This window comes from Henckelia pumila, unplaced genomic scaffold (genome assembly GCF_033568475.1).
Source record: "Henckelia pumila isolate YLH828 unplaced genomic scaffold, ASM3356847v2 CTG_461:::fragment_3, whole genome shotgun sequence".
Taxonomy (NCBI): Eukaryota; Viridiplantae; Streptophyta; class Magnoliopsida; order Lamiales; family Gesneriaceae; genus Henckelia; species Henckelia pumila.
This window is the reverse complement of record NW_027331831.1, coordinates 4,660,017-4,675,853: the sequence shown is the minus strand read 5'-3', so window position 1 is coordinate 4,675,853 and position 15,837 is coordinate 4,660,017. Positions and strand designations below refer to the sequence as shown.

Below are 15,837 nucleotides of genomic sequence, written 5' to 3'. Positions count from 1 at the left end.
ACATATTTATTTATCAAATATCAAAAATGAAAAAAAAGAGAGAAGAAAAACATAAAAAATAAAAATATATATTTGGCATAAGGGTAATGCTACATGTACACGGAGTCTTATACGTTGGGTTATATATGACACTTAAAATTATATGATTATCATAATTGCATTTTTGTAAAAAATTTTCTAAATCAAATAGATGGATAATCATATAATTTTAAATGTTATGTGTAACCAACGTGTACATAGAGCATTACCTCTTACATAAATATTTGACACATCAAAAATATGTAGAAATGCAAGTCCTTACGTATCTCCGGAGGTCAAATCGTTTGGTCTGACCAGCTATCCGCGATTCCCAAAGGCATGCCCTTTTGCTTTCGCCTCCGATCTCTCTCAGAATTTCCCAATTATGTTCTTCCTCCCCAAATTTCTCGGAATCACTTTGATTTTTCATGTTGATGATTAAATGCATTTTCGTTCATTGTGTATTTAGATATTTCTGTTCCGCCGCAGTCAATCGATCTGAGGGATCAAAGTCTTCGGACTGTGGACGGTTTTGTCTTAGCGTCCCAGGTTCTACACTTTCAACGGGGAATTAAAGGCGGCTTTTTGATTTGATTGGTGCGAAGTTTGGTTTGGAAACTGCTCGAATTAGGGTTTCTCATTATTTATTTATTTTTTTGTTTTTCTGTGGTGAATTACTTTTTAGTAGTGTGGTTGTCCGCTTTCCTTTTTTTTTTTTTTTTAATTTTGGGTCAGCGGGGTCAATTTTAAGTAAAGTTTGGGTTGATTTTGTTGTTGGGTGGTGCAATTTGTGGGAATTTTAGGGCTTGGGAGTTTGTTAGAGGCGAAGTGAAGTTACAGCCATGCCCAGGAGTTCGAGGCACAGATCACATAAGCAGAGCAAACACAGTTCAAAGGATTATCCAGACTCCGAAGAGGATGTAAGGACGAAGGATAAAGGTAGTAGGGATGAGAACTTGGGGAAGGATTCTCGCGATTCAGCTACCGGTGAGAAACGCAAAACTTTATCCCAGGCACGAGAAGGCAAGGAAGGTAAAGATCCGAATGTTTATACGAATGGCGAGGCCTCGGAGGAATATTTTTCATCAAAAAGGCGGAAAGAGAAAACTGCTATCGGCGATGGTGTAGACAGGTGGAATGGAGGTGGAGAAGAAAGAGGCTATAGTGACAGGATCGTAGAGAAGGAGAAAATCAAAGGGGACAAAGCCACTAAATTGAAAGAAGTCAACAATAAAGGGGAAAGTTCGAGAATGGAGTGGAAGAATAATAATAAGGATAAAAAGTATGAAAGTGTAAGTGCTGGAGAGATGGAGAGTTCAGCTGTTGTGGTGGAAAAAGAGGACAGCAGGAGTAAAGGAGAGTCTAAGAGGAAGTCTGAGAGGGATTATTCCGGTCAGAAAGAAGGGAAGGAATACAAGGGCAAGGATCGCAGGGCAGAGAAGGAGAAGGAGAAGGAGAAGGAGAAGGAGAAGGAGAAGGAGAAGGAGAAGGATTTAGGCCAGCTTAGTAAGCGCGGGGATGCTAAGACAGATTTAGTGGATATGGATGTTGGCAAGAAGAAGGAATTACAGTCGGGGGATCTTGTTGTGGAGAGAAAGGTTAAACGTGCTCGAGAAATCTCAGGTAAGATGACTTTTGTGTTGTGGAATGAACATGTTATTGACATTTTCTCGTTGTATCATACTTATTTCTGTGTGCAGTCGAGAAGTTCTGGTGGTTAAAAACAAATTTTGGTTCACTCAAGGATCATTGTTTATTTGATAATTTGAAAGTTCTTTTTGCATCAGCCGGTAATGTTGACAATTGAACCACTGGTCAAGCAAGAAACTTCTGTCTAGTGAGTAGTGCATCTGTCCACGGAATATCATTTATGACCGTCAGTTTGAGTTATTGGTGGTTAGAGTTATCCAGGTTCTTACAGAAGATGACATGTCAATGGAGTTTATACTGGTTTGGAATGAGGTGGAAGTTGGAGAGAATACTCCCAGTGAAACGGTTTAGATGTTTTCTCGTTTTACTGTTGATTCTAGCTGAACACTTCGAGCACTTTATGTTACATCTTATAGTTTCATTTGATTTCTTCATTTCAATTCCTTTTGAAACCATACGGGACTCATACCGTGGAGTTAGAATCAGATAATTGACATAAGATTAAATTTGAGGAATGTATTTAATCAATGAACTGGAAGCAAGAGAAGATATCTGGTTTCACGAAAGAGATGCCTTACTATATTCCTAACATCCTCCCACTCATTTTACTAATGTTTGTGATGAATTTGGCATGTTAAGTGGAAAAGGTACCTCTAGATTTAGTTATGATTTGATTGCATCGTAGTAGGAATATGTTTATTTTTATCTATTGATCGACCTTTCCCGTCAGTTGAAAGGCTTTTCTTATTCTTCTGTTTTTTTTTTGTTTAAATTCTCATCATCTGTATGGTGCATTAACCGAAAAAATTCTCTCTCTATAAATGCTTTTTCTGTTGGTGTTTGTGAAGCAACTAAACAACCTAATGGCTTGTATTTCTGTGTTGAAAGTTGAAACTTCATAAGTTCTAGTGGAGTTGTTATTCAATAGCATAAACAAAAGTAGGATAACTTAAGTTTTATTTTTTGAGGGATATGGGTTTTTTTACTATTTTAAAATCCATCTATCTAGAAGATTAGTTGATTTACATTGTGCCGTTATTTTCTGGAATGGTGCCAATCCTGAGAAGGTGTACTAAATATTTCTATATTGTAAATTTGATTTCTTTCTGCAGATTTCCCTGTAGAAGTGGAGTTACAAAATCCTGAGTTAGAGAAGGAAGTTGATAAAAGGATACACAGGAGAGGAGAAAGCTCCAATGACAGAGGTAACCATCATGATGATTTTAAAAAAGGTGATGAAAGAGGATTGTCCTCAAGAAGTGACCATGCCAAGGATGTCAAATACAAAGATGATAAGCCCAAGGATATAATTTATGTACAGAAGTATCACGAAGATGATCACAAAAATGATGGGCAAAGGGATGAGAAGTACCATGAAGAAATGAAGAACGATAATAAACATCGGGATTTCAAGCATATAGAAGATGTTGGGAAAGATGCCGAGCGTAGAGAGGATAGACACCGTGGAAATGGTGATAGAGATAATAGACATAAAGACGAAAAGCATCTTGTAGTTGGAGAGAAAGATACCAAGATGAAGGATGATAAATATCGGGACAGTGCTGATCGACGCAGGGATTATAGGCATCGTGAAGACAGTAAAAGGGAAAGCAAACGCGTGGATGATCGATGTCGTGATGATGGAGAAAAAAATGGTCGACATAGTGATATTAGGCATTACGAAAATGGGGATAGAGATGATAGACACTGGGAAAAAAATTATAGAGAAGAGAGCCGTAGAGATAATATTACCAAGGAAGAAAAGCATCGAGAAGATTTTGAAAGAGAGAGTCGATATAAGGATAGCAAACAGACGGATGATTTTGATAGAGAGAAGAGACCAAGAGAAGCAAAATATAGTAAAATTGCTACAAGGGACTGTTCTGGCGACAAATCTGACCATAGGCATTCAGATGACGGTGTTTGTGGTACTGATCATCATTCTAAACATTCAAGCACACATGATGATAGTCCAATGCATGATGATGGAACAGGTAGGTATAGAGATGATCAAGGTAGGAGAAGAACTACTGGAAAACAGGATAATCATGATGTTAGGTCCCGAAGTACTAAGGATCAAAGATTTGATTCAGAAAAGAGAAGTGGAAGCGAAGCACGAATGGACTCAGTACCTGACAGAGGGCAATCTACATCAAGGAATGCTGACATTGAACTTAATCTAAGCCATGGCAGACAGTGTAGGTCACCCCGCTCAAGCACTCTTGCTTCAAGGGATAACTATAGGTAATTATTCATGTCCAGTAACATTATTCCAGTTGTTATTTTGACTAACTCTGACTAGAATACTGATGCAAAACTCAGAAATGGTTGCGATCCTAGTGAGTTTGTTTTATTGTTCGTTTTTCTGTAGAGGATAAGTTATTAGTTGTATAAAAGTTTTACCATTTACAATGAGGTTGGGTGCATGAGAAAAGAATCATTGCCTCGAATTTTTGGAGTTGCTTGATGAAATTGAAATTGAAACAGATTCCATAACAAATAGGTTAATACTATTTTGAAGAGTATATTGGAGGATTTCATGGTTCTTCTCACCTGATGCTTTAATTTCTGCCAATTCTTTTTTAAAAGTCCACATTGGATTGTTTTTTGCTGACGAATAATGACGTGCAATTTCAAATAAAAAGAGGAACATTTCTCTCTCTCTCTCTCTCTCTCTCTCTCTCTCTCTCTCTCTGTGCGTGTGTGTGTTTTTTTAGGTGGGGAATCGGTTGGTTAAGTGTGTTAGTCCCCTTGGTATCATATGCTTGCGAATTTTCTCCGGAGCACAAGTGAAGGTTAATTTCCATCTTCTTTGACACAATGACACCTTTATGTGATTATGATGCGACCTTTTGTTCTTATAAAAAAGAAATTTAGGCAATGATGTAGCTATTGCTTATATTTTCGTGTTCTGTTGTAGTATATGCTGCTAGTTAAAAAGAATAATTTAGTATATAGTTTGCTGTTTTGATCAAACATGCGTGCACTTCCTTTGGCTGTTGTTCAGGGTCACTAAGCAGGACGAATACAAGCATAGGGAATATAGTGATGAAGAAAGACTTCGACACAGTATGACTTCTGGCAGAGATTATGCTGCGGGAGGATCTGACAAGACCTCATCTCGGTCACTGGAGAAACTCGGTCAGAAAGAAGATGGTCATTTGAAAGAGTCATCTGCTGAAAGACGTTCAAAATCAGACATTCGTTCATCACCATTGAAACAACGGAATAAGTCTCCATCCTCAAATACTGATTGGAGGCAGTTTAATAGGTCCGATGTAAGAAGAAATATTGATATTGAAGAAATGACGCAGAGGAGTAGTGGGTCTCGAGATACGAAGGACCACACTGGGAAGGAAGGTAGGGAACGTCGTGAGTTCACCATGGACGGGCTTCCTAGAGATGAACATTCACAAGCTGATGTGGATACTCTATCCATGTCTTCCTCTTTTACACGAAATAACCATTTATCTGGAAGTTCTAAGTCGTTTCCACCTCTTCCTCCTTTGAGAACAGGGGTGGACAGCCCTTTGATGTCAGGCTCGATTGAAGATGACGGCAGATTTAAGTCGAACATCCGTCATAGGAGGAGCGGCGGCAATCCTAATCTGGCAAGAATTCAAGGAAATCCTTGGAGAGGCGTGCCAAGCTGGCCGTCTACTGTTCCAAATGGTTTCATGTCTTTCCCACATCCTCCGCCCCCTGTTAGTTTTCATTCAGTAATGCAGCCATTTCCAGCTCCAGCAATGTTTGGCATCAGACCACCCGTGGATCCGAACCATCCTGCTCCTTATCACATTTCCGACAATGACAGATTTTCAGGCCCTGTTCGCCCAGTGGGATGGCACAATCCTGTTGATGATTCATGTAATTCATTGCATTCTTGGGATGCAAGTAATGCTGTCTTTCGAGATGAGGCTCACAGTTACGGTGGGCCAGGGTGGGACCATTCTAGAAGCCTGCTTGGTGGTCGAGGCTGGGATACAACTGGAGATTTGTGGAAGGGGCCAAGTAATACTGCGTGCTTGGAGATGCAATCATATGACAAAGAGAATGACATTTCACTGAATATGGATGAAGCATTGGCTGTTCAATCCATTCAGCCAACTCAGAATGAACAAATATTTCCGGATGAGCAGGCAGCAACCAATGATGTCAACCAATCCACTTATGAATCCGAAATTAATTCTGCCGATGCTGCCATATATAACCTCGAGGATCCTAGTAATTTAACTAAAATCTCGAAGAAGGATGATGTACCTTTTTGCCTGGCTTACCTTTCCAAGCTTGATATTTCTGCAGATCTTACTGAACCTGAGTTATTCAATCAGTGCAGAGATGTTATTGATATGGATCAGAGCATAATTTCTGATATAGATGATTTAAAAATGTCATTCATCGAGGTTAAACAACAGGGTCTTATGTATTTATCATATTGTTTTACTCATGTCATAAAACTAATGTTTTTTTTTAATTTTCTTTTTTGATGACAGGAGGCCATAGAAGCTAAAGTAGCACCTCACCAAATTTTAAGATTTTCCCTATCTGAAACTGTGGATGATTCTATTTTCCAGGTATTTTATGACGTTGAAGAATGGTGTGTTTATATGTTTAGGAATATTTTAAAAGCATACTCCAATATAGAATACTGTGACGTACAGTTCATTTCAATTGTGGAGCCCATTGTAGATCAGTAAAATTTTTCTTACATCAACTTATCATTTTACAATGAAGTGTTAGTTTTGTTGACACTAGTGTTCTGGGATATGGTGAATTTATATGTGATGTTTTGCTGATACTGCAGTTTTTCTGATGAGCTAAAATAGATGATTCATCTGTGTAATTTCTCCTATTAATCCATGATTGATCCCTTTCACCATCTGTATTGAGATGTATAAGCAGCAGCTAGAAGACCCAGTAAAAAGAGACCTTTTTAGTAGCATCTGTTAGGCTTTATGACATATGCATAGTATTATTATTTGCTATGGAACCCTTCAGAGATTTCCTCGTTCTTGTCTGTTTCTATTAAAATGTCAATTTTCAAGTACCCATTGTTGTGCATATATTGATTTTTCCCTGGTTTCGATTCTATTGTAATTGCAGAAAGCAATATCCCTTTATGAGAGCCAAAAAGGTAGCTTTGACAAAGTTAAAAGCGGGGAGAAATTTTCAAATGCCAACCTGCCTTTACCTTTTACCAAGTCTGATCACGAGGATCTCAACATAGAAGATGATAAAACTGAGGAGCGGTCTAGAACCAGTGACATGCAAGAGGAAAAAGACGCGCGTCCACATGTGAATGTGGAGTTAACTCTTTCAGATACTTCATCAGATGCTGAAGGTCATACTGAATCTGCCCATCAAAATCTTGATCAACCTCCGGCCAACACAATGGTAAAATCCGAAGAGCCAGTTTCTACCAAAGAACATGAAGCATCAGAACTACCACTGAAGGATCAGATCATTGAGGAGAGACCTTTATTTGTGGAGGTGAAAAATGATGATAACATTGAGGACGTAAAATCAGGCGTTACTAGTTGTGGTACTCCTCTAAATTCTGATGTGTGTTTGGAGGCGCTGACGCCAGAGTTTGTTGTGTCTGAGTCAATAATTTTAAGCCGGATACATCATTCTCCTGAAAGTACACATTGAGACAATTTATATTTCTGAGTTTTGAAATTGGCAATCTGTTTTATTTCCTTGTCCGTTTGCTTGCTGCTGATGTGGTTAATGCGTAATTTCTCAAGTTTGTTTCAGTTTTTATGTGAGTTTCTCTGGTAGATGGGTAAACATGGGAATCAAAGGCTCACTCGACCAGAATCAACTCTGCAGGCTGCGGTTGCGTTCTTGACGCCCTTGCAGTTCTTTCAAGTTTCAGGTAAAAAACCATTTCGAAAATTTTTGCGAATCTCTGTTTTTCTTCCCTCCAATTTCAAAATATTATATTTATCAAAATTCAACGGATTATTATCTTTTCAAACTAATGGTTGGTGCCATTAGACGGCATAAATGATAAGTTTGCTCGTATTCTATTTTATATTCGAATAGTGGTAAAAAGTTTCAAGTTAGTAATTCAACGACGCTGAATAGGTAACCCACTTGAATGTTGGTCATTTCTTATGAACTAAAGAGTGGAATTTCTGAAAATTACGAAGGAAAAAATATACTAATATTAAATTAGATATTTTTAAATTAGATATTTTTATCTTCCAAATCACACCTACTATGTAATTCAATTTTCAAAGGGAATGTTGTGATGATTCCTTGAGCTACTGATAGGATTAATGGACGGTATTCTAAAAGACGGTGTTTAATACACCTTTTAGGGGTCGGTTGAAAAATAGTGTGCCTAGACTGATATTTAAACAATTTGATTATTTTTCCTTACAAAAATAAAATTAAAAATATTAATTAATTTTTTTTTTTAAAAAAAGATTGAACTAATATATGCATATTTGATCGAAATATATGCACATTAATAAGCATGATTGAAAAAATATTAATGAAAATATTGAATAAATATATACTTATTTTGACTAATATTAGATGTTATAAAAATATATATATATATATGTTTAATTAATTAAAATATCGTTTAAAAAAATCATCTAGGCGTCTAACGGTTAGATGATTGAGCGGTCACCAGCCTTCTGCTTATAGAATTTTGTTTTTTTTTAAAAAAAAAGTTTGCTTAAAGAATCACATGTCGACTTTAAAATATGTGACGGAGGGCGAGCCAATGCTTCATTTTTTAAAAATTTCGAGATTGTTTGGTGCTATTGATGATATTCCATGTCAATGAACATAAAAAAATTATGAAAACAAGTGGTACTGTTTGGTTGGCAATATTGTTAGTCCATGTATAACTTGTCACATTCAATTCCACGTTCTTTTCGTCATTTATATTTTATTGTTAAAAAGACAAAATAGTAATTTATCATTTTTATATAAAATTTAATCAATAATTAAATAAACTATAATCTATCAATCAAATCCAATACTATATTAATTATCATTTTTATTTATTTTTTAATACATTATATTACTTATCTATGTATTATTTAACATATCACTCAAACCAAACGGTATGATAAAGCTAAAAGAATATTATTTCTCGATCAACACCGGTTTTTTAATGTGCTTCTCCATGTGTCAAGACTCGATCAACCAAAATAACAAGTGTGCAATTAAGGAACAAATTCTACGTTAATACCAACATCAGCGCAACCCTCTGGTAAATCCAATGTATATTATTTTCAAAATATGTAGGAAAGCAGTGATGGAGCTGAATTGGATAAAAATAGATCATCAATTTAGTTTTAAAACTCTATTTTTCTATAATTTTTTTTAAAGAAAACACAAAGATAGAGAATAAATATCATTTAATCTTGATTATACACAATAGTGGAATACAACAACTAGGTGTACGCCTAGCACCGTTAGAAAACATAAGCCACTCTAACACGGCAAAATGTTGCACCCAAATGTTTGACGTGTCAGATCAAATTACCTTGGGGATTGGAAGTTGAAACTGATGCAGATGAAAATCGCATAGAGAGTAATTCATCTCTGTTATATTTCAATCTTTGATCTGTCAAGGCAACAATTATAAACGGTTACGAGATCTTCATACACACCGATAGTCGAGATACATTTCAGAAACATACCTAAGAAACTCTCATCAGGTTTAATGATTGGCAGTGACAACTTTTCCTGCTTTCGCTTAGGTGGTTGTGAGCTCATGATATCTGGTGGAGGAGACAAATAACGGGAATTCTCCTTGTCGTGTGTCGTCACAAGCTCGTGATTCACTTTAATTTGAGGATGTTTTTGACAGAAAGATAAAAGACCATCTTTTGTCAATAACCAACAACCCCTGAGGTCAAGGACCTCTAGTTCTGGAGGAGGAACGAATAATTCGATCCCAGCATTGGTAAGTAAAGCATCACGAGCACTGAAATGAACCAGTTTTGGAACACAAGATGCAAGGTAAAGACAAGCATCTGTAAGAGAATCGGTTCTTAAAGATAAATAGCTCAATCTGCCCAAATTAGCAAGAGGGCACAATGCTGTATCCTTAATTCGTATTTCCTCCAAGTCTAATTTTTCCAGATGGCTGAGATTTTGCAGAGCGGAGAATGATGGGACCTCGTTAAGAACATTATCCTCCTGGTGAATCAGACCTGTTGCAGCAGTCCGAAAAATTAGCTTTATTGGTTCCACGATGTAAAAAACAAAAGATGACTTGAAAATGAAAGGAACATAAGGTTTTCTGAACACGAGTCTACCTCCTTTCACATTTGTCCTGCTTAGGTCGACAACTTTGAGTGATGGCATCATGCTAATATATAGGACAGCTGTATCATCAACGAGTGTGCCGGCCAACAGTATAGTTTCAAGATTAGGAACAAGACCAGCTAATGCTCCAATCCCCTCAGAACTTACTCTTGTGTTGCAAAGATTCAAGTATCGTAAATTAGCTCCTATATATGCAATGTGTTCAACTGAATTGTCAACCAGTGAGCTATCACCCAGATTCAAATGGGTCATTGCTTCCATAGAAGGCAAAAAGCAGAATGAATCGAGGGAACAGTTGGATATATCCAAGAAACTGAGCATATTGGTTTCAACATACTGGAAAACTTCGTAAGCATCTGTAATTTTAGCCCCATGCATTATTAGTTTCTCCAACTGAGCTTTATGATAATTCCCTTCAAATAGAGAAAGTATGGTGCAGTTACTCATGTTCAGGCACACAAGAGATGACAAATAAGGCAACTCTGTCACACCAGTCCAAGCTAGATTTAAATTTTTCAACTTAGGGAGCTGCTTGAGATGAAGAACTCCTCCATTAGACACTTCACTCCCCCAAAGGTCTAGGTGTTCCAATTTTGTGAGAACCTAAAAAAGTGTTTAAATTAGACTGGACCAACTTACACATTTGACAAAAAATCATTAAAACAAGAAAATTTTGAGTATAAACAAATAGAGTAACACATCTGAATTAACGTGTCCACTTTATGTTTGCCGCATGAAAGGCTCACAGGACCATCACACCACAATTGCACCAAAATTAAGTTCAGATCCATTAGCAAAGGAACGTGTTAAAAGTTCATAAAAACATCAATCTCCATTACTAGCAGCAAGCTGGGGGGCGGTGAGAGACTGAGAGAAAATTTCCTACCTGAAGAGAACCCAGAGCTGAATCTGTGACAGGTAACCCTCCCAGGTCCAAAACCAACAAATTAGTTAGTGAAGCAAGAAGCGCAACTCCATCTGCTGTAACACCCGTTTCAGAAATGCTCAACTTCTCAAGGGCTGGAATGGACAGAAGATGCTTAATGCCAGCGTCCGTTATCTTGGAGCATCTTGAAAGGTCCACCTCCTTCAAACTAAGCATGCCTGAATTGAAGATATCGAGCAATTGAAAAATCCCGAAATACATGAAACCTCTATATGTGTTACCACAATCACTCACTCAGTTCAGCCGCAGGTAAATCGTGTAATCAATGCTTGATGTCTACAAAAAAACTTGGCACTTATAGTTTGGGAAATACTGTTAAGAAGACTAGAAGCTTGAGAGTTGGGTTAATGACATCACTAACTCTAACGCAATACATTTGAAAACAATCAGAAGTTCATTTTAACTTTTAAGATTGCAAGCCCCTTAAACAGTTAAGCTTATAACAACAGAATGCCCAACAATACAACCATGATGCCTGCCATTTACCATGAACCAAAGAAACATTCTATTTATCGACAGATGAACAAATGGAAAGTACAGATATTTATAAGGTGGCAAATTAAGTACCAATAATGAATCAATTGTAAACCTGTCATACACCAAAGTGCTGAATTATTGATTTTATGGCAGTCTGAAAGAAACAGAGAAGACAAGTACTGGAAGGCTCCCAAGTATGCCATCCATTCTGCATCCACGCGGTTCTCGCCTCTCAAATCAATTTCTGCCACACTGTATTTGAAAACTCTGGAGATGGAAACACATATCGGTAACATAAAAATGCAACATACATGATACAACTGAACCAAGAAAGCAATCCAGTCTGTAAACATGTTAATAGCAAAAACAATGATTTCAAATGTAGCATCTAATCAACGATAGCCAAACATGTCAGCTATCACTGCTAATATTGCATCCCCAACAGAAATGCTCACAGGTAAAATATTTACACTTCCAAATTTTAATGGGTTTTGACCAAACAGCAGATTGAATGCAGACCCAAGAACACGACATGTTAATTAATTCAAACGCCGAGGATCAATCTACTTCTAAACCATTGCAAGGCTTGCATCTAAATAGTAATCACAGCTATATATCTATTATCGGTAATCTGGATACGCACAAACTGCAATCGTGAAATGTAAAGAACTTCGCATTCGCCCCATGATTACCAAAAGAACTTGGCTAGTTTGAAGACATACTCAAGTAGAGAAGGGAACAGGATGCGACGGCGGACGATTCGGTGAAGGAGGGCCTCTCCGAGTTGAAACGGCATGCGCTCCAGAGTTCTCCGCTGCCTCCGCCACTTATCCACGGCGGCGGCGCTCTCAGTGGCCGCCTCGATGCACAAATTGACGAGGTGGCTCTCCATTACTGGTGGCTGTGTGCTGAGATTCAAGGTTTCCCTGGCTCGATCGCTATGTATGAAATCTAATCTCTATTTTTGCTTGGAGATCAAGTACTCTGCCCTTTTATCATATTTTTTTCCAGTTAAAATTCCAATTGTTTTTTAGTGCAAGTAAAATAAGGTTCTATCGATGTTCGAACTTGGTGGAGCAGATGTCACAAATTCGATTATCTTACTCACAATTTTTTGGACTAATATGTATGACTTGTTTAGTGAGATTTATTTGACTAAAGTTTGTACGTTATTGCATTAGTTCGGGATATAATGATTGTGAGTTCCACCTCATAAAAAAAATTATCGAGATTAATACGAGTTTATGTGAAAAAAAACTTTTTTTTAAAATTTTACTACAATTTTAATTATTTTAAGTCAAATAACAAAATATAGAATTATCATAAATATACAATTTAATTGATATTTCAAATTGTAAACAATATATATAATACAATTCAAAACAATAATCAAATCAGGCGTTCTAAAAAAATGCTTCGTGTAATCAAATTTCAGTCGATTCTTTTTAATTGATATTAAAAAGATAATAAAACCAAAAATATGATAAATATGGCCCATAATATAATATGGTCTTCGGTTGGCAGTCTGGACAATTTGATTTGGGCTACATTTCTTATCAAGTAAATGGGCCTCTATTTATGGGCTACCAATACCCACATCCTGGTTTTAATGTTGAATTCAGTAGTCCAAATTTTATTAGGACATGTGAGATTATCTAAATATCACATACTTTTTTGTTGTTGTTTTCGGCTTACTGACTTTCAAAATGATTGTCACGATCCTTGTTATCAATAGTTGATCACTAATGGATTATTTAAACTTCACTTAATATGTAAAATTTATTTAGAAAGCTAAGTGCGAAGGATATTATAAATGTAAATGGTTGGGTTTCATTTGGATATGTTTTTAAAAAACATTTTTAGTGGTTTTGAGGGGAAAAAAACTATGTTGTTTGGATAACATTTTGCAAAATATTTTTGAAAAATATATTTTATAAAGTTTTCTCAAAATATATTTTTTAAAGAACAATTGGACGATTTTTTTTTGGGGAAGGTTTTAGGTATGAAGACGGTGATTGATATCAAAAGTTAAAATGTTTTTTTTATAAAATAGTTGATGTCACATATTTGTTCTCAAATCAAACCCTAAAACTTTTTACTAACAATTGATATAAACATTTTTATAAAAATATTTTGTAAGTATTTGTCTGAACCGAACTGAAACGATTTAATTGAATTATTAAAAGGGTTGACCCGAAGAGGACTCTATCTCACATGAGTAAGAGGCTCATTGGCTCATGCGGGGTTAAATCGAGAGATGTGCACAAGTAGGCAGGGACCTGAGAGAGAGAACAATATGGTCCAACCCCCAAAGCATACCCTCAAATTTTCAATGAAAAATATGTTTCACATGAAAATCAAACCCACAACGCTGGAGAATTTCTTTCCACGTTACTGCAGGCCTTACCAGCTCGCTATGCCCAGCGGATGATTTAATGAAATTATTGGATTGGAGATGGGTGGTGGCCGAGAAAAATGACACGATTAAAAAAATCAATAATCAAGTAAACAACGCAACAGCTTAATTAACGAAACGACACGTGGACTGTCGGTGGGGCTAGGCAGTGACAGGTGCATTGGGACCACCACTGCATGGGATCAGACGCAAAAGTCTTTACAAGAGGCCAAATCATACCTTTTCGAATATGACTTTACTCAATCGACCCCATTTTTCAACATTATTACTTTTGTGCCATTTCAAATTGGCGGGCCTGATTTAAGTTGTACTCCACGTTCTAGTCCTTCTCAATTTTCATTGGAATTTAATTTTGTTCTTCTATATCCAAACGAATTTAGTTTGATTTTAATGAATAAGTCTAATTCAAGTAAAATTTTAGATGACTTATAACCAACTATGTCCAGAGTAGGGGTGCAAATGAATCGAATCGAGCCGAATAATGGTAAATTTTTAAAGCTCGAATTCGGCTCGATAAGAGTATATTCGAGTTCGAGCTCGGTTCGAAACTCGATAATTTCAAATATTTTGGCTCGAGTTCGGCTCGAAACATTCGAACCTATTCGTGAACTATTGCTCGGAGTTATGGTTCGAAAGGCTAGAAATGTTCGGAAAGGTTCGAAATGTATATATATTTATTATATAATTATATTATATTAATTAAATATTAAGACTTGCGAACTATCGAACAAAATAATTTTGGCTCGAGCTCGGCTCGAAAAAAAAGTTCAAACATGTTCGAACTCGGCTCGAGTTCGATAAGTTCGAATACGAATAAAATATTTATCGAGCGGACTCGTAAATCTCACAAACCGGTTCGGTTCATTTGCACCTCTAGTCCAGAGTTTAAGACGAGATCTTAAATTCAAGACTCAAATATTATTAAAAAAAGATTTATTAATCGACAAAAAAAATCATTAATCCAAATTTTAATTTGGTTGCAATAATTTTCTAGTTGATAAAACAATTGAAATGTGTTGTTTGGGCCGATCTACAGTTTGTAAGATTTGAATGAACTGTTATTATCAATTATAACTTTTGGTAAAACAACAGACACTCGATTTAAAAATCGGTATCATAATCAAGCTCGAATGTAGTGGCGGTTCGGCGGAGCCCCATGTTCGGCCACCCGGGCTGGCCTAATTTTTTTTAAGAAAACTATTTATATACTAATTTATAAAATCTAAGATTAATTTGATATTAGACCAAGTAACTCGATTCAAAAAGTTAAAAAGATTTCAAAACTTAAAATTTTAGCCCCTCCGTTGTTGCTCGCACGGTCGACTCTCATGAGTTTCAAAGTAGATTGCTAGATAGTCATAACAAATCTTTTCGAGAAAACATTTCAAAAAAAAAACACACACACACACACAAAACGCTTGTGCTATGCAAGATTTGAAAAGTTCGAGTCGTATCTTTAACTACAAACCACTAGAGGAGAAACATGATTAATAAGTTGAGAGAAAAAAATATGAAGAAAGATGCTGAAAAAAGGATGGTGAGGAGATAGATTTGGAGTTGACTTTAGAGATGAGTTAGGTTGTGGTGTCACATGCAAACACCAAAGCCTTTTTAGACAAATTGGGGAAAAGGAATGGACCTCATCACGAGCTATTCCTCAAAAACAGCTGCCCATCTTAATTCAAATATCACCTTTACACATTTATTTCTGCTCAATTATGGCCTCCCAACTCCCAATATGTGGTCCTCGAGAAAACAAAATAAAATAAAAATCCATTTTGGTTTTCTTTTCATGAATTCTATACAAAAGTCTTATCCCATTCAGAATCAGTGGTTGATTGTTTGGAACTCGTTGATTTGGTTTGGAGTATGAAAGTTATATGCCGTAATCATGACGTAGTTAATGATGAAAACAAGCAATCATTTTTGTAGAGATAATTTATCATATGACATCTCGTGCATACTTAAATTTTTTTGAATAATCATGTACTATGTTAGTGTTTCAAATCATTGTTTTGCCCAACTTTTGATC

General features: G+C 36.4%; 2 protein-coding genes across 8 annotated transcripts; one reads left to right on the top strand and one right to left on the bottom strand.

Moving 5' to 3' along the window:
- The first annotated feature begins 280 nt into the window (after positions 1-280).
- LOC140871532 (uncharacterized) lies at positions 281-7,373 on the top strand. Of its 2 annotated transcripts, none has more exons than XM_073274071.1 (6): positions 281-355; positions 488-1,641; positions 2,781-3,912; positions 4,676-6,071; positions 6,162-6,242; positions 6,772-7,373. In XM_073274071.1, the coding sequence occupies exons 2-6, from the start codon at positions 861-863 to the stop codon at positions 7,318-7,320; spliced, it is 3,939 nt and encodes a 1,312-aa protein (XP_073130172.1). In that variant the 5' UTR covers positions 281-355; positions 488-860; the 3' UTR covers positions 7,321-7,373. The 2 variants fall into 2 exon arrangements, with proteins under 2 accessions (XP_073130172.1, XP_073130173.1); XM_073274072.1 differs by having other exon boundaries at positions 298-615; positions 822-1,641.
- A 1,615-nt stretch (positions 7,374-8,988) lies between these two features.
- Positions 8,989-12,389, bottom strand: LOC140871827 (uncharacterized). Of its 6 annotated transcripts, none has more exons than XM_073274559.1 (6): positions 12,112-12,389; positions 11,511-11,656; positions 10,853-11,070; positions 9,957-10,569; positions 9,336-9,851; positions 8,989-9,259 (listed from the first exon to the last, which is right to left on the bottom strand). In XM_073274559.1, the coding sequence occupies exons 1-6, from the start codon at positions 12,279-12,281 to the stop codon at positions 9,165-9,167; spliced, it is 1,758 nt and encodes a 585-aa protein (XP_073130660.1). In that variant the 5' UTR covers positions 12,282-12,389; the 3' UTR covers positions 8,989-9,164. The 6 variants fall into 6 exon arrangements, with proteins under 6 accessions (XP_073130660.1, XP_073130664.1, XP_073130662.1 ...); XM_073274563.1 differs by lacking the exon at positions 12,112-12,389 and adding an exon at positions 11,147-11,188 and having other exon boundaries at positions 11,502-11,602; XM_073274558.1 differs by having other exon boundaries at positions 8,990-9,259; positions 11,502-11,656.
- Positions 12,390-15,837: the final 3,448 nt, after the last annotated feature.

Coding starts and splice junctions, on each gene's coding strand:
- LOC140871532 (XM_073274071.1), top strand. CDS start 861: ATGCCCAGGAGTTCGAGGCACAGATCACATAAGCAGAGCAAACACAGT. Junction 1,642..2,780: donor ACGTGCTCGAGAAATCTCAG/GTAAGATGACTT, acceptor TTCTTTCTGCAG/ATTTCCCTGTAGAAGTGGAG. Junction 6,072..6,161: donor TAAAAATGTCATTCATCGAG/GTTAAACAACAG, acceptor TTTTGATGACAG/GAGGCCATAGAAGCTAAAGT.
- LOC140871827 (XM_073274558.1), bottom strand. CDS start 12,281: ATGGAGAGCCACCTCGTCAATTTGTGCATCGAGGCGGCCACTGAGAGC. Junction 11,657..12,111: donor CTGTTCCCTTCTCTACTTGA/GTATGTCTTCAA, acceptor TTCCATCTCCAG/AGTTTTCAAATACAGTGTGG. Junction 9,852..9,956: donor CAGGACAAATGTGAAAGGAG/GTAGACTCGTGT, acceptor CTGCTGCAACAG/GTCTGATTCACCAGGAGGAT.